The sequence below is a fragment of the Poromitra crassiceps genome (assembly GCF_964638095.1).
Source record: "Poromitra crassiceps genome assembly, chromosome: 11".
Lineage (NCBI taxonomy): Eukaryota > Metazoa > Chordata > Actinopteri > Beryciformes > Melamphaidae > Poromitra > Poromitra crassiceps.
This window is the reverse complement of record NC_139643.1, coordinates 52,615,272-52,635,775: the sequence shown is the minus strand read 5'-3', so window position 1 is coordinate 52,635,775 and position 20,504 is coordinate 52,615,272. Positions and strand designations below refer to the sequence as shown.

The 20,504-nt window shown below is 41.9% G+C and overlaps 1 protein-coding gene across 2 annotated transcripts in view; it reads right to left on the bottom strand.

The window, feature by feature from the left end:
- LOC310785644 (dynamin-1-like) overlaps positions 1-8,534 on the bottom strand; it is a gene marked incomplete at both ends in the record, with an annotated part of 55,667 nt that extends 47,133 nt beyond the window's left edge. For both annotated transcript variants that reach the window (XM_083646789.1, XM_083646790.1), the window contains one exon: positions 8,374-8,534. In XM_083646789.1, coding sequence (XP_083502915.1) covers positions 8,374-8,534 — 161 coding nt within the window. The remainder of the gene's footprint in view (positions 1-8,373) is intronic.
- Between the last annotated feature and the right edge of the window lie 11,970 nt (positions 8,535-20,504).

Genomic DNA, 20,504 nt, shown 5'->3' with positions numbered 1-20,504 from the left:
CACGTAAGGCATCATGGCAGCTACAAGTCAGGTGGAGAGTTTCCTAGTTTGTCTGCCTCTTTGTGTGGGAGTGTACTAGTCTGTTAGTTTGGCCTAGTTTAGCTCCTGTGTGTTGCTTAGCTGGCAACGTATAGGAGTATTATCCTGCCCTGTTTTAACGTATAGGAGTATTATCCTGCCCTGTTTTAACGTATAGGAGTATTATCCTGCCCTGTTTAAACGTATAGGAGTATTATCCTGCCCTGTTTAAACGTATAGGAGTATTATCCTGCCCTGTTTAACATATAGGAGTATTATCCTGCCCTGTTTAAACGTATAGGAGTATTATCCTGCCCTGTTTAAACGTATAGGAGTATTATCCTGCCCTGTTTTAACGTATAGGAGTATTATCCTGCCCTGTTTAAACGTATAGGAGTATTATCCTGCCCTGTTTAAACGTATAGGAGTATTATCCTGCCCTGTTTAAAGTATAGGAGTATTATCCTGCCCTGTTTTAACGTATAGGAGTATTATCCTGCCCTGTTTAAACGTATAGGAGTATTATCCTGCCCTGTTTAAACGTATAGGAGTATTATCCTGCCCTGTTTTAACGTATAGGAGTATTATCCTGCCCTGTTTAAACGTATAGGAGTATTATCCTGCCCTGTTTAAACGTATAGGAGTATTATCCTGCCCTGTTTTAACGTATAGGAGTATTATCCTGCCCTGTTTAACATATAGGAGTATTATCCTGCCCTGTTTAACGTATAGGAGTATTATCCTGCCCTGTTTAACATATAGGAGTATTATCCTGCCCTGTTTAAAGTATAGGAGTATTATCCTGCCCTGTTTTAACATATAGGAGTATTATCCTGCCCTGTTTAAAGTATAGGAGTATTATCCTGCCCTGTTTTAACGTATAGGAGTATTATCCTGCCCTGTTTTAAAGTATAGGAGTATTATCCTGCCCTGTTTTAACGTATAGGAGTATTATCCTGCCCTGTTTAACATATAGGAGTATTATCCTGCCCTGTTTTAACGTATAGGAGTATTATCCTGCCCTGTTTTAACGTATAGAAGTATTATCCTGCCCTGTTTAACATATAGGAGTATTATCCTGCCCTGTTTTAACGTATAGGAGTATTATCCTGCCCTGTTTAACATATAGGAGTATTATCCTGCCCTGTTTTAACGTATAGGAGTATTATCCTGCCCTGTTTTAACGTATAGGAGTATTATCCTGCCCTGTTTTAACGTATAGGAGTATTATCCTGCCCTGTTTAACGTATAGGAGTATTATCCTGCCCTGTTTTAACGTATAGGAGTATTATCCTGCCCTGTTTTAACGTATAGGAGTATTATCCTGCCCTGTTTAAACGTATAGGAGTATTATCCTGCCCTGTTTAAACGTATAGGAGTATTATCCTGCCCTGTTTTAACGTATAGGAGTATTATCCTGCCCTGTTTAACATATAGGAGTATTATCCTGCCCTGTTTAACGTATAGGAGTATTATCCTGCCCTGTTTAACATATAGGAGTATTATCCTGCCCTGTTTAAAGTATAGGAGTATTATCCTCCCCTGTTTTAACATATAGGAGTATTATCCTGCCCTGTTTAAAGTATAGGAGTATTATCCTGCCCTGTTTTAACGTATAGGAGTATTATCCTGCCCTGTTTAAAGTATAGGAGTATTATCCTGCCCTGTTTTAACGTATAGGAGTATTATCCTGCCCTGTTTAACATATAGGAGTATTATCCTGCCCTGTTTTAACGTATAGGAGTATTATCCTGCCCTGTTTAACGTATAGGAGTATTATCCTGCCCTGTTTTAAAGTATAGGAGTATTATCCTGCCCTGTTTTAACGTATAGGAGTATTATCCTGCCCTGTTTAACATATAGGAGTATTATCCTGCCCTGTTTTAACGTATAGGAGTATTATCCTGCCCTGTTTTAACGTATAGAAGTATTATCCTGCCCTGTTTAACATATAGGAGTATTATCCTGCCCTGTTTTAACGTATAGGAGTATTATCCTGCCCTGTTTTAACGTATAGGAGTATTATCCTGCCCTGTTTTAACGTATAGGAGTATTATCCTGCCCTGTTTAACGTATAGGAGTATTATCCTGCCCTGTTTTAACGTATAGGAGTATTATCCTGCCCTGTTTAACGTATAGGAGTATTATCCTGCCCTGTTTAAACGTATAGGAGTATTATCCTGCCCTGTTTTAAAGTATAGGAGTATTATCCTGCCCTGTTTTAACGTATAGGAGTATTATCCTGCCCTGTTTAACATATAGGAGTATTATCCTGCCCTGTTTTAACGTATAGGAGTATTATCCTGCCCTGTTTTAACGTATAGAAGTATTATCCTGCCCTGTTTAACATATAGGAGTATTATCCTGCCCTGTTTTAACGTATAGGAGTATTATCCTGCCCTGTTTTAACGTATAGGAGTATTATCCTGCCCTGTTTTAACGTATAGGAGTATTATCCTGCCCTGTTTAACGTATAGGAGTATTATCCTGCCCTGTTTTAACGTATAGGAGTATTATCCTGCCCTGTTTTAACGTATAGGAGTATTATCCTGCCCTGTTTAACATATAGGAGTATTATCCTGCCCTGTTTAACATATAGGAGTATTATCCTGCCCTGTTTAACGTATAGGAGTATTATCCTGCCCTGTTTAACATATAGGAGTATTATCCTGCCCTGTTTTAAAGTATAGGAGTATTATCCTGCCCTGTTTTAACATATAGGAGTATTATCCTGCCCTGTTTTAAAGTATAGGAGTATTATCCTGCCCTGTTTAACATATAGGAGTATTATCCTGCCCTGTTTAACATATAGGAGTATTATCCTGCCCTGTTTAACATATAGGAGTATTATCCTGCCCTGTTTAACATATAGGAGTATTATCCTGCCCTGTTTTAAAGTATAGGAGTATTATCCTGCCCTGTTTAACATATAGGAGTATTATCCTGCCCTGTTTTAAAGTATAGGAGTATTATCCTGCCCTGTTTAACATATAGGAGTATTATCCTGCCCTGTTTTAACGTATAGGAGTATTATCCTGCCCTGTTTAAAGTATAGGAGTATTATCCTGCCCTGTTTTAAAGTATAGGAGTATTATCCTGCCCTGTTTTAACGTATAGGAGTATTATCCTGCCCTGTTTTAACGTATAGGAGTATTATCCTGCCCTGTTTAACATATAGGAGTATTATCCTGCCCTGTTTAAAGTATAGGAGTATTATCCTGCCCTGTTTTAAAGTATAGGAGTATTATCCTGCCCTGTTTAAAGTATAGGAGTATTATCCTGCCCTGTTTAACATATAGGAGTATTATCCTGCCCTGTTTTAACGTATAGGAGTATTATCCTGCCCTGTTTAAAGTATAGGAGTATTATCCTGCCCTGTTTTAAAGTATAGGAGTATTATCCTGCCCTGTTTAAAGTATAGGAGTATTATCCTGCCCTGTTTAACATATAGGAGTATTATCCTGCCCTGTTTTAACGTATAGGAGTATTATCCTGCCCTGTTTAACATATAGGAGTATTATCCTGCCCTGTTTTACGTATAGGAGTATTATCCTGCCCTGTTTTAACGTATAGGAGTATTATCCTGCCCTGTTTAACATATAGGAGTATTATCCTGCCCTGTTTAAAGTATAGGAGTATTATCCTGCCCTGTTTTAACGTATAGGAGTATTATCCTGCCCTGTTTAACGTATAGGAGTATTATCCTGCCCTGTTTAAAGTATAGGAGTATTATCCTGCCCTGTTTAACGTATAGGAGTATTATCCTGCCCTGTTTTAACGTATAGGAGTATTATCCTGCCCTGTTTAACGTATAGGAGTATTATCCTGCCCTGTTTAACATATAGGAGTATTATCCTGGCCTGTTTAAAGTATAGGAGTATTATCCTGCCCTGTTTAACGTATAGGAGTATTATCCTGTCCTGTTTAACATATAGGAGTATTATCCTGCCCTGTTTTAAAGTATAGGAGTATTATCCTGCCCTGTTTAACATATAGGAGTATTATCCTGTCCTGTTTAACATATAGGAGTATTATCCTGTCCTGTTTAACGTATAGGAGTATTATCCTGTCCTGTTTAACATATAGGAGTATTATCCTGCCCTGTTTTAAAGTATAGGAGTATTATCCTGCCCTGTTTAACGTATAGGAGTATTATCCTGCCCTGTTTTAAAGTATAGGAGTATTATCCTGTCCTGTTTAACGTATAGGAGTATTATCCTGCCCTGTTTTAAAGTATAGGAGTATTATCCTGTCCTGTTTAACATATAGGAGTATTATCCTGCCCTGTTTTAAAGTATAGGAGTATTATCCTGCCCTGTTTAACGTATAGGAGTATTATCCTGCCCTGTTTTAAAGTATAGGAGTATTATCCTGCCCTGTTTTAACGTATAGGAGTATTATCCTGCCCTGTTTAACGTATAGGAGTATTATCCTGCCCTGTTTTAACGTATAGGAGTATTATCCTGCCCTGTTTTTACGTATAGGAGTATTATCCTGCCCTGTTTAACGTATAGGAGTATTATCCTGCCCTGTTTTTACGTATAGGAGTATTATCCTGCCCTGTTTAACGTATAGGAGTATTATCCTGCCCTGTTTAACGTATAGGAGTATTATCCTGCCCTGTTTAACATATAGGAGTATTATCCTGCCCTGTTTAACGTATAGGAGTATTATCCTGCCCTGTTTAACATATAGGAGTATTATCCTGCCCTGTTTAAAGTATAGGAGTATTATCCTGCCCTGTTTTAACATATAGGAGTATTATCCTGCCCTGTTTAAAGTATAGGAGTATTATCCTGCCCTGTTTTAACGTATAGGAGTATTATCCTGCCCTGTTTTAACGTATAGGAGTATTATCCTGCCCTGTTTAACATATAGGAGTATTATCCTGCCCTGTTTTAACGTATAGGAGTATTATCCTGCCCTGTTTTAACGTATAGAAGTATTATCCTGCCCTGTTTAACATATAGGAGTATTATCCTGCCCTGTTTTAACGTATAGGAGTATTATCCTGCCCTGTTTTAACGTATAGGAGTATTATCCTGCCCTGTTTTAACGTATAGGAGTATTATCCTGCCCTGTTTAACGTATAGGAGTATTATCCTGCCCTGTTTTAACGTATAGGAGTATTATCCTGCCCTGTTTTAACGTATAGGAGTATTATCCTGCCCTGTTTAACATATAGGAGTATTATCCTGCCCTGTTTAACATATAGGAGTATTATCCTGCCCTGTTTAACGTATAGGAGTATTATCCTGCCCTGTTTAACATATAGGAGTATTATCCTGCCCTGTTTTAAAGTATAGGAGTATTATCCTGCCCTGTTTTAACGTATAGGAGTATTATCCTGCCCTGTTTAAAGTATAGGAGTATTATCCTGCCCTGTTTTAAAGTATAGGAGTATTATCCTGCCCTGTTTTAACGTATAGGAGTATTATCCTGCCCTGTTTTAACGTATAGGAGTATTATCCTGCCCTGTTTAACATATAGGAGTATTATCCTGCCCTGTTTAAAGTATAGGAGTATTATCCTGCCCTGTTTTAAAGTATAGGAGTATTATCCTGCCCTGTTTAAAGTATAGGAGTATTATCCTGCCCTGTTTAACATATAGGAGTATTATCCTGCCCTGTTTTAACGTATAGGAGTATTATCCTGCCCTGTTTAAAGTATAGGAGTATTATCCTGCCCTGTTTAACATATAGGAGTATTATCCTGCCCTGTTTTACGTATAGGAGTATTATCCTGCCCTGTTTTGGCTTCTGTTTGTTTTCTGTGTAAGTTGAGTAAAAGTGACTTCAAAGTACTTCTGCTTCTGAGTCATCTCTGCATTTGGGTCCGATCACACACACGGTGTAACACTCAGTGGTCTGTTATATCTGTATCACAGACAGACAGTGGTCTGTTATATCTGTATCACAGACCACTGCTAGATCTATCAGACCGGTCTCATGCAGAGGTCAGAGGTCACGTCAGTCAATCCACACAACAAAGGAGTCAATTTAACAAGCTCAGTTGCAGCCGGCACCCTGTGGCAAAATGTTAGCGAGCAACAGTCTGTTAAAATGGCGGAAACGTTAGCCTACCAAACAGCATGTTGCTGATTAGAAACGTTAGCCTACCAAACAGCATGTTGCTGATTAGAAACGTTAGCCTACCAAACAGCATGTTGCTGATTAGAAACGTTAGCCTACCAAACAGCATGTTGCTGATTAGAAACGTTAGCCTACCAAACAGCATGTTGCTGATTGTAGCCGGCTGGTGTTTTACACGTAGCAGCGTGGTTACAGTAGCAAGCTCGTCTTCATTGTTTCCAGGTGTGTCAAGTTAACTGCAAAGCCCCGTCGGCAAACAGGAAACCGTTTTTTTTTGGCGGAAGCAATGAAATAATTTTTTTATCTATAAAATTGTCCTATATTTTGTGTTCAATAATTGATTTAGTATGGAGCCGTGTAATAAGCTCGCTGTACATTTTAACACACACCTAGGAGTGGATTATCCCTTATTTGTGAAGGCAGCAAGGTTTTCAAATCAAGCACCTCTTTGTTTAAATGTACATTGAGATCGTAGACGTTAAACAAACGTTTTGTTTGAAATGTACATTGATATTATACACATGCCCTGCTTATCAGAGATGTCCCATGCCAGCGTTGTTTATGATGTAACGCTGTTAGATGGAGCGTTGGTACTGTTCACACTTCAGGAGGAAACCCCGTCACGACATGGTGTGTGTGTGTGTGTGTGTGTGTGTGTGTGTGTGTGGGTGGAGAGCTGCAGTGAGCTATTTCTCTGCAGTGAGCGCTAACACACGCATGTGTGCGTGTTAGCGCTCACTGCAGAGAAATAGCACACACACACACACACACACACATACCCTCTATCCCCCTATCTCTGTCATTGCCTGATAATAGGTGAAATCAGAATCACCACCACACCACATTGTAGTCTCTTTACCCTCTCTCACGCTCTCTGTCTGTGTGTGTCTGTCTCTCTCTCTCTCTCTCTCTCTCTCTCTCTCTGTGTGTCTGTGTCTCTCTCTCTCTCTCTCTCTCTCTCTCTCTGTGTGTGTGTGTGTCTCTCTCTCTCTCTCTCTCTCTCTCTCTGTGTGTCTGTGTGTGTCTCTCTCTCTCTCTGTGTGTCTGTGTGTCTCTCTCTCTCTCTCTCTCTCTCTGTGTGTCTGTGTGTGTGTGTCTCTCTCTCTCTCTCTCTCTCTCTGTGTGTCTGTGTGTCTCTCTCTCTCTCTCTCTCTCTCTGTGTGTCTGTGTGTGTGTGTCTCTCTCTCTCTCTCTCTGTGTGTCTGTGTGTGTCTCTCTCTCTCTCTCTCTCTCTCTCTGTGTGGCTGTGTGTGTCTCTCTCTCTCTCTCTCTCTCTCTCTCTCTGTGTGTCTGTGTGTCTCTCTCTCTCTCTCTCTCTCTCTCTCTCTCTCTGTGTGTCTGTGTGTGTCTCTCTCTCTCTCTCTCTCTCTCTCTGTGAGGCTTTCAATATTCCTATCATCACGCACCACTGTTTCCATCCCTGCTGAGTCACATGACCAGCACCGACCAATGGGCAGAGAGAGAGAGAGGGATACCCCGCCCCTCCTCCTCAGGGTGTAGAGGCTAAAAATATTCAGTCAATCAGCTTCCAGCTGCCACAGAGCAGGATATCCTCTCCTAACCAGGCCTCTATCAGGTCCTCATCTGATGGTCTGGTCCTCACAGTGTTCAGATGGGAACTGTAATGTAATATGTAATTGTAACGTCATGTAATATGTAACTAATGTAACTGTAATGTAATTATCTTTAGGATCTGTTTTGCTGTCATACTGAAGTCTCAATCTGAAGACTGTCTAATATCACTGCAGCTTTCAATAGATACAAGCCTACAATATCATTATAGTTGGGCTATTTACACAGATCTATTGTAGCTTAAGAAAAACCTGTTTAGAAGTGGCTTAGATGACGATCATTGCCTGCTGCCCGGACACAACGTGGAATTTAACCATTTGATCATGAAACAGACTTAAATCCATGCAGGGTGTGTTGGATTTGTCAGGGTGTGTTGGATAGACCCTTTTCACGGGGGCCATTTTGTGTGGAAAAGGCCGGGTAAACACAGGTGCAAGCAAAACACTAATGAGGGTTTCCAACTTCCAGTCATGGAAGTTGGAAACCCTCATTAGTGTTTTGCTTGCACCTGTGTTTACCCTGCCTTTTCGACACAAAATGGCCCCCGTGAGAAGGGCCTATTGGTCATTCAGGGTGTTTTGGATTGGTCATGCGGGGTGTGTTGGATTGGTTGTACTGGGGTGCGTTGAATTTGTCATGCGGGGTGCGTTGAATGTGTCATGCCATGCGGGGTGCGTTGGATTCATCTTACTTGCCGACGAAGTTCTCGAGAACGGAGCTCTTGCCAGCGCTTTGCCCGCCCACCACGGCGATCTGTGGCAGGTCCAGCCCCACGCTCTGACCCAGAGATGAGAAGGTGTCCTGCAGGCGGTTCACCAGGGGGATCAGGTCCTCCATGCCCCGGTTACCCATGGCCGAGCGAGGGGAGAGAGACACCCGCACAGAGAGAGAGAGATGAGAGAGACACCCGCACAGAGAGGAGGGAGATGGATGCAGAGACGGTGCACGGAGGATGATGGAGAGGTAGACAGAAAATCAGAGAGAGAGGAGGGCGGTAAAGAGAGGAGAGAGGGGCGGTAGAGAGATGAGAGCGAGAGGAGAGAGACACCCACAGAGAGAGAGTGAGGAAGAGAGAGAGATGAGAGACACTTGCACAGGGAGAGAGAGAGGGGGGATGCAGAGATGGTGCACGGAGGATGGAGAGGTAGACAGAAAATCAGAGAGAGAGAGAGAGGGAGAGAGAGACAGAGGAGAGAGCGGGGGAGAGAGAGAGAGAGAGAGAGACAGAGAGAGAGAGAGAGAGAGAGAGAGGGAGGGAGACAGAGGAGAGAGCGGGGGAGAGAGAGGGGGACGGATGGTTTGTGTCCTCTTGTCCTCCTCTCTGACGTCACGAGGTTCCTCTCCCACAGAAGATATGTCCTGTTATTGATGATAATCGATAATTGATCAGGAGGTAAACGGCACGTTGACAGCAGCAGCTTGACCTTCAGCAGCTCCTCTCCTCTCGCTGCATCGAGCGACCGGCAAGCTGCACACAACAGACCGCTCCACTTCCACTGCACAGCCTTCAAAATAAAAGCCGCTAACAGCAGCATGTCCACTCACACCATTTGAAAGTAAAAGCTTTATATTGATAAATGTGTTGCATCATGTCTGGAATGAAATGTAGGCCTTCCCTGGTCTGTCCTCACTCTTCTTATTACAGTATTGTATTGTAAGGTTCATCATTACAATGCTGGTCTATTGTTATTATATTACTATCATGGTATTTATTAGTAGTAGTAGTAGCCCCTTTCGGACGTGATCGTCTACAGTGTTGGGCAAGTTACTTTCAAAATGTAATATAGGCTACTACATATTACTAGTTACTTTCATTTGAAAGTAATAAGTTACTTTACAATATTACTGTCTGTGTAGACTAAGTACGGTAACTCGTTACTTATTACACTACTTTTGCATTACATTGACCAAAACAACAGCAGCAGCAGAATGACATGACATCACCGCCCCGGAACCCTCCCAAAAAACAATTTCAACCGCCATGAAGTCAGTGTAGACCGTCCAAAATTCTAAATGTTATTCTTTTCCTTTGTTATTGTCATCTATAGTGGTTATTTGCATAAAAACACACAGTTTGAAATGATTGTATCTTTTTTTAAATATGTGCTTTGAGTAAAAAAAATTAACTCAATTTGTAACTTGAGTTACTTGACAAAGTAACTGGTATAATATTACTGAAATCCTATAAGTAATAAGTTATATTACTGAGTGACTGCTAAAAGTAATATATTACATGTAATATGTTACTTTTGTAATTAGTTACCCCCAACACTGATCGTCTACCCTACAATACTTTAGACGTTGTTAGACGGCAGATTATTAAATCATATGTGGACAGTTATGAAGGAGCTATAGTGACAGTGTTACTGCTACTGCTCCTGCTACTGCTACTGTGTCTGCTACTATAAAATAGGGGGCTTTTTAGGACTGTTCCGGGTGTTGATTCACTAGCCTATATCATGTTCGCCTTGGGGTGACGGTCAGACTCAGAACACAAGGACGCTTGGATATGGTTTAGCACTACAGCACAGTATTGCAACCAACTGGGTTTACAGGTGTAAAGGATGGTGTGTGTAGGGACACTCACGTGTCACGGGAGCAAGGGTGGGCAGCACGAGATGCATGAGACCCGGAACTGGGGGGCTAACTCGCCATTCAAAACAATAAGCGCAGATGTGAATTTTGTAAATAAACAAGACACGTACGTCGTGGTCTGAGCTTCAGTTTTTAGCCCGAATATTAGAAAAGACCCCACTGATTCATAACAGGTCTAAAGTCATGTTATAGCAGTCGATCGCACTTAGTGACAAGCAGGACAACAGTAAAACAGACAGGTTTTTGTATTGAGTTTGGTGTAAGTGGGCGTAACCCATAAGAGAGCGAGCCCCGACCCCCCAGTAAAAACAGCGGAAGTAACTCCAGAGTGTCCCTACGTATAGGAACAGATACAAAATGATATTCAGATAAAGCAACTGAAATACAAAAACCATTGTCATTGCATTACTCAATTAAATCCTCTTACATAATAACACCACTGCCAATAGAGGGTATGCATGTGATGTCACAGAGGCAGAAGTCACTGTGGGGTCACGCCCACTAAGTCACAGCAAGACTGAGCTTGAATGCAGTAATCAGCCTAGATAACTGACACCTGCTGCTCAGGGAGGAACTTGACACTCATTTTGACACTCATTTCCGATTGAGGGGGCGTGTTCCAGTGGGTGTGCATACCCTCTACTGTACATCGTCTTTCTTCTTCTTCTTTTTTAGTGTTTAATGGCGGTTGGCATCCAAAGAATTGTTGCATTACCGCCATCTACTGGATTGTAACATCTTCACAACTTAAACTGTCGATTATTCCATTCTGTGAATCCAAAACCATTTACAGCACGAATAGACGCGCATCAAAATCCAAGTGGCGTCTGGCTTGACAGAGGTTTCGCAAACGACGGCTCAGTTGACCGCAGTACTAATCACTCCTTTCTTCCTCGGTTCTTTGCCAAGTATAAAACACTCCACTCCACTCTACATCCACAATACTTACTTATCTCAAGCACTAGAAACACTCTTCGACTTACAAGCAATGATTACTAATCCACTCCTAGTGATTCTAACTGAATTAACTGCTCCAAGCTTTTCTTCCACAAACATTCCCACCGCATGTGGATCAGGGAAAATACTGTCAAACCTCTTCAACGGTTTAATTCCCACCAGATAAGACTTCTCTTTCTTCGCTTCGCAATCACTAGATACACTCGATCTATCCTTTATATTCTCCTGCCCCCTCGAATCTTCACTTTCAAACTCGCTATCATCCCGCTCCAACACCATTTCCTCCATCGTCAGTCACCCTCTCACTTGCATACTAGTGTACATGAACAGGTAAAATAGCTGCTTTGCCACTAGGTGGCGCCAATATACAACCAACAGCCTTTCCAACAGCTACCACCATTACTGCGTGTGCGTGTGTGTGTGTGTGTGTGTGTGTGTGTGTGTGTGTGTGTGTGTGTGAGCGTGCATAAATGTTGCGACCGGAAGTGTACGTCTTAGGCCACTGCAGTTTCTCTGTTCTGCCAAGAGGTGGAACACTAAACTGTACTGTTATTAGCCTCAACGTACACGTTATCAATCACAATAAGACTGTAGGCTACTCACCCCCGAGACAATGTTGTTATTGGCTGACATGGCACTCCCAAACAGTGCGTAGTGTCCAATAGCCCTTATTCACATCTCACATGCCAGTCCCGAAGTTTAGAGCTAAAACACAGCCTTCTTCGGCTGTGTAATTTTGGGTTTCAACTGCTCCACAGCGCTGGATGTATCGGTTCAGTGCTCAGTGGTTGTGAGGGTGTACTGCAGTTTACAATTTTGAACATTGGCTCCGGTATGTGAATAAGGGCTAGGGTATTGGAAACTACGCACTATTTGGGAGTGCCATGATGGCACCCAAAACTTGGATAACAACATTGTCTCGGGAGTGAGTACAGTTTTATTGTAATTGATAACGTGTAGTAGCCAAAAGACAGTTTTAACTTGACAACAATAACAACCGTCACAACCCACCTGAATATCCGGTTTACTTCCTGTATACATATGTGACCACTCTGTTTCTGTCCTGCATGTTGACCCATTTATGGCACGGGAGTCGAGATGGATGGAGCACTTCAGTATTTATTCGTCTGTACAGTGGGACACACACAACCAGCAGGTCAGCACTACTGCGAGAGGATCGGCAACTTGCTCCAACCACAGTTTGACGTAGTCTTTCTGTCTGACTTAACATTGTGACTTAACATTGTGACTTAACATTGTGATCGTATAGTTAATTACTAATCCATAAAAATAATAAAATAAATCTCATAACAAAAATAAATTATATTGTCTACCAATTTACAGTAACATTTTATAGCCCAATATTCGACATATTTGATAGCTAAATAAAATGTAAATACTCCACACATACTGTATAGCCATATCAGTTACAGCAAAACAATGAAATGCAGTTTCAACAGTAGTCAGCAGTCTCATCCCCATACTTGAAATGCCCATCGTTTTTTTTTTTTACAAGGAAATCTAATATATCGTACAATGCTGCCACCTTCGGTGCACAAAAAGAACTGCAGTCACGTTCCACAAACAAAACAACGTGGTGATGCTATTTAACATACTTATTGACATACCTGTACAGTGGGACACACACAACCAGCAGGTCAGCATTACTGCAAGATGATCGGCAACTTGCTCCAACTTTGTTCAAAAGACAGAAAACCCCACATTAACAAGCTAATCGCACCGCAGGTGCATTACAATGCGTGCGTTTTCATCACATTTCAATCAGCAGTAATGCATTTTAGCGAACGATCAGCTAACTAAAGTGTGGTCTATCTGAGTTACAGTAAGACACAACGTGATGCTGATGACTTTTCCACACTGTGTGATGACTTAAATGATAGTTTTGACAGCTTTTACACGGAGCAAGGAGCAGACCAACTTACCCACAGTTTGATGTTGTCTTTCTGTGGGATTGACCACAATGCACCTGTCCTGTGTATATTGCGAAACAAAAGCCTTGGCTATCTCCACTAGGTGGTGCATTGTTCATTAATGAATGACCCTTCTGGCTGGTTGTCCCAAATTACACATGAATTTAACAACATACTTTTTACACCGTTACACGTATTTCGGAGTGCCGACATTTCGGAATGCCGAGGTGTCCCCCCGTTACACATAGCTGAGTGCAGGCTGATATTCGGCTCATATTAAATGTTAACGTTAGGCCGTGTCTCCGACAGACACATTAACAAGGTAGCCTATTTCATCCAAACACATTCGCTTGGCTATCCTGCATTACATCTCTTTCTACAGTCTGTGGTCAGACCGTCAGACTCAGTGGGTCAGACAGACATACAGCAGTTACGCTTGCTAGCCTGCATGAAAGACGCCAGTGTGTTTATGTTTTAATATAGTCATATCTATGGTTTATAACGCTGCCACTAATCACAGGCAGAGAGGGCCAGGGGCGGGTTATGCCTTCGCCATCATCCGAAAAAAATATCGCTTCCGGTAAGCTAGCTAGCTAGCTAATGTTAGCTGCTAGTTGGTTGGCTAACAAGCCGGGAGGAGGAAGTCGGGGGGAGGAAGTCCATATATGGTCCATCCGGTCATGGGGGCACAGGACATTACGTCATCACAGGATAACGCGATTGGCTGGCTCTGTTCAAATCTGAGCCAGCCAATCGCGTTGTCCTGCGCTGCTTGGACCGTGTATAAAAGGCGACGGGGTGGGTGGGGGGAACCAGAGGCTGCTGGAGAGGAGAGAAGAGAGGGGAGAGGGGGAGAGGAGAAGAGGGAGGGGGAGGGGAAGAGGAGAGGAGGGGAGAGAAGAGGGGGATAGGAGAGGAGGAGAGCGCAGCCAGTTTTATTGTAATTGATAACTTAGTAGTTAGGGTTAGGGTTCTATATTGCATGCAGACATTTAGCCAGGCTGTGGATATTGGGGGTCCGGACCCGAGACGAAGAAGGAAGAATGACTGACTGAATGACTGAAGAGTCTCGCATTGAGGCTATTGTAGCCTACTACTGTATAACTGTATAACTGTATAACTGTATAACTGTATAACTGTATAACTGTATAACTGCACAACCCACTTGGTTGGGTTAGGGTCGCTGCACTCACTGCATTGTCGAACAGCTGAAATATGAGCTGTGCAGTCAGAACGCAGTTCATTATCCATGATGAGAGCGAGCACCGTCACTGTATCAGCTTTACGATGGACAATCAACCAAACGTGCCTTTAATGGTCATTCTATCATCGCTCTTTCCCAAATGAAACTGTGGTTGTTTTTCTGTTGAAAGTGTTTGGACTGGAGCAGGACTACGAGGTGCCCGGGCAGACTGCTCTAACTTTTAAAGTCCGAGTGGTGGAGTCCTGTCCTGTGTAACCTCTCGTCAGTGTGTAACGTCCCCTCCGGTCACCCCGCAGAGCAACAAGCGGCGGCAAGTCATCAGGAATTACCATAGATGTCACTTCCGGTTTAGTGATTTTGCCTTCAAAATAAAATCACATACATTAACACTAACAATAGTTCTGTGGTGGAACCTATCTAGCTAGCATTTTAATCTAGTAGTAGATCATAACGTGATGTCGGGTGGGCCGGAGGAGAAGGGGGTTTCCCAGAGCTGCAGCTCCGCCTGCTATTGGTCTGTGTGGTCGTCAAGCTGCGCAATACAGGGACACTCACGCGTCACTGGCAGCAGGGGACCCGGAGGAGGGGGTGGTGGTTCCTGCAGATCCCCAGCAAATGGATGAATGGTTATTATTATTTCATTATTATTTTTATTTACATGAAGTTAATACAATTAGAGAATGTAGAAGAACTACTGTTTCAATCAGTTTCACTGTTATCGATCTAACTACAATATAGATAGTCAAGGAGCTCTGGACAAAATCATATCAATATTCTCTGATCAAATGGGGGTGCCCTGATTTGGACTAAATTAGGGGTCACTGACCTAGGGAACCTACACCTCTCTCTCTCTCTCTCTCTCTCTCTCTCTCTCTCTCTCTCTCTCTCTCTCTCTTCAAATAATGACATATAGGCCTAAAACTGTCTTATTAAACTATATTATTACCAAGGGTGTAGTGGTAAATGTAGAGGTGAGTAAACTATTAGGTGAGTAGTTTAGTGAGCTTGTTTCCCCTCATTGATACAGTTGATCTGAAGATAGGTGAGTAAACTCTGTCTCATTTCAAAGAGGTGGGTAAACTGCGTTTACCCCTCCACTACAGCCCTGATTGTTACATATCTTTGCCCAATTTTAAGTGGGTATACTCAAATCCTGGAGCTTTCCTAGTGGGTCTACTGCAATATACCTGTGTATCACATAGACTACACCACTGGGTGGGAGTATAATACCTGTATCACATAGACTACACCACTGGGTGGGAGTATAATACCTGTGTATCACATAGACTACACCACTGGGTGGGAGTATAAGTAGGGAGAAGAGGATGGCTATGGTTGTGTCTGTGGAATATCGAGCGCACGTCTCGTGCACAAGATTTCTAGTAGTATAAAATACTCAATCTTGCCTTTCCTTCCGGTGTGTCACGTGGTCTTAATGAACTGAGTCTGGTTGTTTATAATCAGAAAATAGAATCCAAGTAACACAATTCTGTTCTTTGTGACTTGTTAAAGGGATGAATGGACATCACGTTTTGGTACATCAATCAATGCACTTCAACTAGAACTTGGACTAGGAGTGAAGTCATTATAGCCACACACACACACACACACACACACACACACACTGACACACACACACACACACACACACACACACACACACACACACACACACAGTGTCAATTCAGTCTATCTTAAAGGAGAACTTTGCCGAAAAACAATGCTGATTTATTTTGCGCATGATCGTACACATACAGATGTAAGATCACACATATCCAAGAACTGTAAACAGTTTTGCAGACATTAATTTAGTTTGACAGTTATCGAGAGTTGGTTTGAATTAAGTTGTGGACCAGTGACAATATTTGTGCATGAATGACATCACTGGTCCACACTATGCACCCCGGTCTCTGTGTGTGTGTGTGTGTGTGTGTGTGTGTGTGTGTGTGTGTGTGTGTGTGTGTGTGTGTGTGTGTGTGTGTGTGTGTGTTGTGGAAGAATTTTTGGATGACGCATGCATGGAATAGGTGAAATAGGCGTTTAGGCATTTCTAGGTAAAGTGGTCAACAACAAGGTCCCTGAGGGAGGATTAGCTAGGTGGTGTGGTTTCCTTTCATTGTGGGAACTTGGGCTTTGCGTGCAAAGGTGTGTATGAGGTGTGGGTGTGTGTGTGTGTGTGTGTGTGTGTGTGTGTGCGTGCGTGCGTGTGTGTCTCTCTCTTGCCACCATCACCACATGTGTGGGAATTGTTTCAATTGTTGGGGCTAAAATAAAGAACCTGGGCTTGACCTGCTTTCTAGGAAAAGTGTAAAAAGTGAGATGACTTTGGTCTATATAAAGAACCTTGAGTTGACTGGATGCATCTCTGTATGTATATAAAGAACCTTGAGTTGACTGGATGCATCTCTGTATGTATATAAAGAACCTTGAGTTGACTGGATGCATCTCTGTATGTATATAAAGAACCTTGAGTTGACTGGATGCATCTCTGTATGTATATAAAGAACCTTGAGTTGACTGGATGCATCTCTGTATGTATATAAAGAACCTTGAGTTGACTGGATGCATCTCATCTCTGTATGCGTCATCTCACCTCAGAGCAGGAGGGCTTCTCTGGATGGATTTCAGCTGAGTCATCATCCCCCCTGCCTTCTACTGCTGCCTCTTGCCTGTCTGGATTTGACTGGGATTTTACTATATTATGCTACTCAGTCCCCCAAGGAAATTGTGATTCTGCAATCACAATAATTCATGCAAATTCACCAATCTCCACAATATTTGCAGGGGCTTGCAATTTTTCAAAATTCCCATGATGCAACCTGTTAATGTGCCCAAGACCATACTGTTGTTTCAGTTATGGGACTTGATTTTTTGCCATCAAGTTCTTGTGGAGGAGAGTACGGGAGGCCGGGGTTGGTTGTCTCATGGGTTGGTTGTCAAACTTGTCACAGTGCTTATTACAGCCTAACTAAAGGGTGCCGTGTCATCGTGTTGGTATCAAACATTTGGCATGATGTCATGCTCATTTCTATCTGGCCATTTTGTGTCAGATACACATAGCATTGAGGTGAGGAGCATTTTTTTGTCGGTCAGAGTGATTCTTTTCATGTTGCTGTTGTTTTTGTAATAAAAGGCTGTCAGAATTTCATAGTCAAACACTTATTAAAAAGAGCAAAGTAATAACTTAATTTCAGTCTACTTTTCAGTGGTGATTCTATTCATTTTAAAACTAATTTGTTGTCTCTAGACTAAAAAGTAAAAAAAATTTTTTTTTTTAAGTCTGATGGTTAATAACTTGCTGTTAAAATAAGTTCTAATAATGAAAGTGAAACCCATTTCAACCCAAGGCTTCTCACTAATAGGAATGACTAATTGTTATGTGGTGATGAGCAATTCATGCACGTTGTCACATGTGATAATACTGACTACTCACAAATGGTTGAATAAATATATTTACATATAGGATAATATTACATATATATATATAATAATCAGGAAGGCTAATAAAAGGCTAATAAAAGCATATAGCAGAAGCTTTTATTAGCCTTCCTGATTATTCTTGTGGAATAATGTCAGTGAGGGGAGACTACAGCCGATGATTTGAGATGCTTGGCGTACTATGGCTACTCTTTCCAGCCGAGTCTTGTCCTGAGTGGTTGTGTGACCAAACCAGACAAGCATGGAGAAGGTGAGCGCACTCTCAATAGCAGACCTGTAGAAGTGGGTCATGGCTGCTTGACTGACCCTGAACTTTACAAGCTGCTAGGTGTGAACACACCGGGTCACAGACAAACTGATAATGCATAGGCTATATTATTATTATTATTATTATTATTATTATTATTATTATTATTATTATTATTATTATTATTATTAATAATAATAATAATAATAATTTATTATTGCTTAATAGTCACATATTGTAACTTCAACCATTTCTTCTAGTTTTGTGTAAACTCTAAACATTGGGATCATTGGGATATGATCCGCATGAGAACCTTTATTTTGAAAAACAGATTAGTTCTCAAAGCGGATGTTATGTGTTTTGCTGCAGCTTGACAGTGTAAAAGCTGACTGAGGCGGCTGTGTTAGTTTAGTAGAGCAGGGAATGGGCTTGGCTGGCAGCAAAATGCCGTTAGGTTTCATTCACATCTCCACTGGAGAGGCTGGAGAAACAGAAGAAGTCTCGTCCAGTCTCCTGCTACAGACACATGACGGAATAGAGACATGATGGAATAGCCGTTATGGTTTGATTGAAGAAGCTGCAGCCTGGAGATAATCCACATCTGGATGTTATGTATCCTCAAACTATGAACAATCTGCAACAAGGGCGCATAAATACAGGCAAGTTTCCAAAAGTGGCCAATATGTGCCTGCTGGTGCTGTGTGTTCATGTCATTGCTGTAAGATGCATAACCAGCAATTGTATCAGTTATTCAACAGCCTGCAGAAGGTTAGTCACATGTCCACCTCTACTGCAGTTTTAACATTGAAATCTATCTAACGTTAATTAGCTCAATTAAGGTTTAATTGACCATTAAACCATTGACCAATTTTGCGACCATGTTTGTAGCCTATGTTTTGTAAATGACAAATGGACGGCCTCTGTTTGGTCTTTGTCAACTGTCTGGCACAGTATTGTATTGTAGCTATGTAAGTAGAGGAGTGCAGCAGTAGCCTACAGAATCAGATCTTTAGCACATTCCTGTCTGGAGCCTCAGTAACAACCCGCACAGTTGTTGGGCATGCCTGATGCCTGATGCCTGTCCACACCGCTAAGGTAAGAGTCAACAGCTTATTGCAGTCTGAGTCGACTGACTGCTAAACCGAACGCATGCTGATGTGTCTAATTGAAGCCAAATGAAACCGTCTTGATGACTGGGGGGGTTTGTTTTAGTCTGCCTCATATTCTGCTCTATTCTGTAGAAAAGAGCGTCATATCTACATTTATTTTATAGTAGCCTATTCGCGGTGCTTGCATGCGCAATAGAGAACATTCGATTATTTTTTTTGCTATAGAGGCAGTAAACTATAGAGAATGGTTCCACCCTTCCATTCCCTTCGCTAAAGTGGTCTGTTGACAGCCCAGCCTCTATAGCCTCTATAGCCTATAGCATATTATTCCATCACGAAGCACAACTTGTGGCTTAATTCCCAGGAGTATTTTGGCTCTAGTCCAGGACTAGAGCTGCTGGAGAAAGCAACGCTATGGTCACAGCCTGCGCTCTCTCTCTCTCTCTCTCTCTCTCTCTCTCTCTCTCTCTCTCTCTCTCTCTCTCTCTCTCTCTCTCTCTCTCTCTCTCTCTCTCTCACACACACACACACACACACTCTCACACTGCAGTTTATATTGAAGACAATTCTGTTTTGGGCAGCCCATTCTTCATATAGTAATATCTCAATAGTTGAATATAACCTGGAGTAGACTCAGTCAGTGTTCAGACAGTCTTGCGGTCCTTTTGAGGACAACATGGTTGTAAGTCCTGTAATTTATGACCAACATCATTGTGTCAGAGAGAGAGAGAGAGAGAGAGAGAGAGAGAGGGAGAGAGAGAGAGAGAGAGAGAGAGAGAGAGAGGGAGGGAGAGAGAGAGAGAGAGAGAGAGAGAGAGAGAGAGAGAGAGAGAGACAGAGAGAGAGAGAGAGCTAGGCTACTGCTGGTCATTTTACTGCTTGCTGAATTGGCCACTCTAGTCATTTCTCTTCTACTGGACATGTTGTTAGTGTTCCTGCATTGCTCCCCAAAGCAAAATGCATTTCAATGACAAAGCGTCTGTGTAGTTTAATTCATCTCGTTTCAACAGCTATTAAATTGACTTAGGTTTACTCGAAGTGGAGTTTACCTAAGGTAGTCCCTCTTACATAAATAAGAGTTCATTAAATGCTATTCTTAAAATGAATAAACAACAGCTGTTTGATGCCCTGCCCTGGAGTGGAGATAAAAAAAAAAAAACATTGAGGTAATTTGTGTGAAAATGGTTTAATTATGATTTACAATATAATGTACAAACATGAAATAATTACAATATAAATACATCAATATATAATTATTGCCTGGGGTCCTTCAGGCTAGAGCGAGGTGCTCGCCGCAGGCGAATGACGTGCAGCGCACAGGCCTTCTTGAGGCGTCCTCTC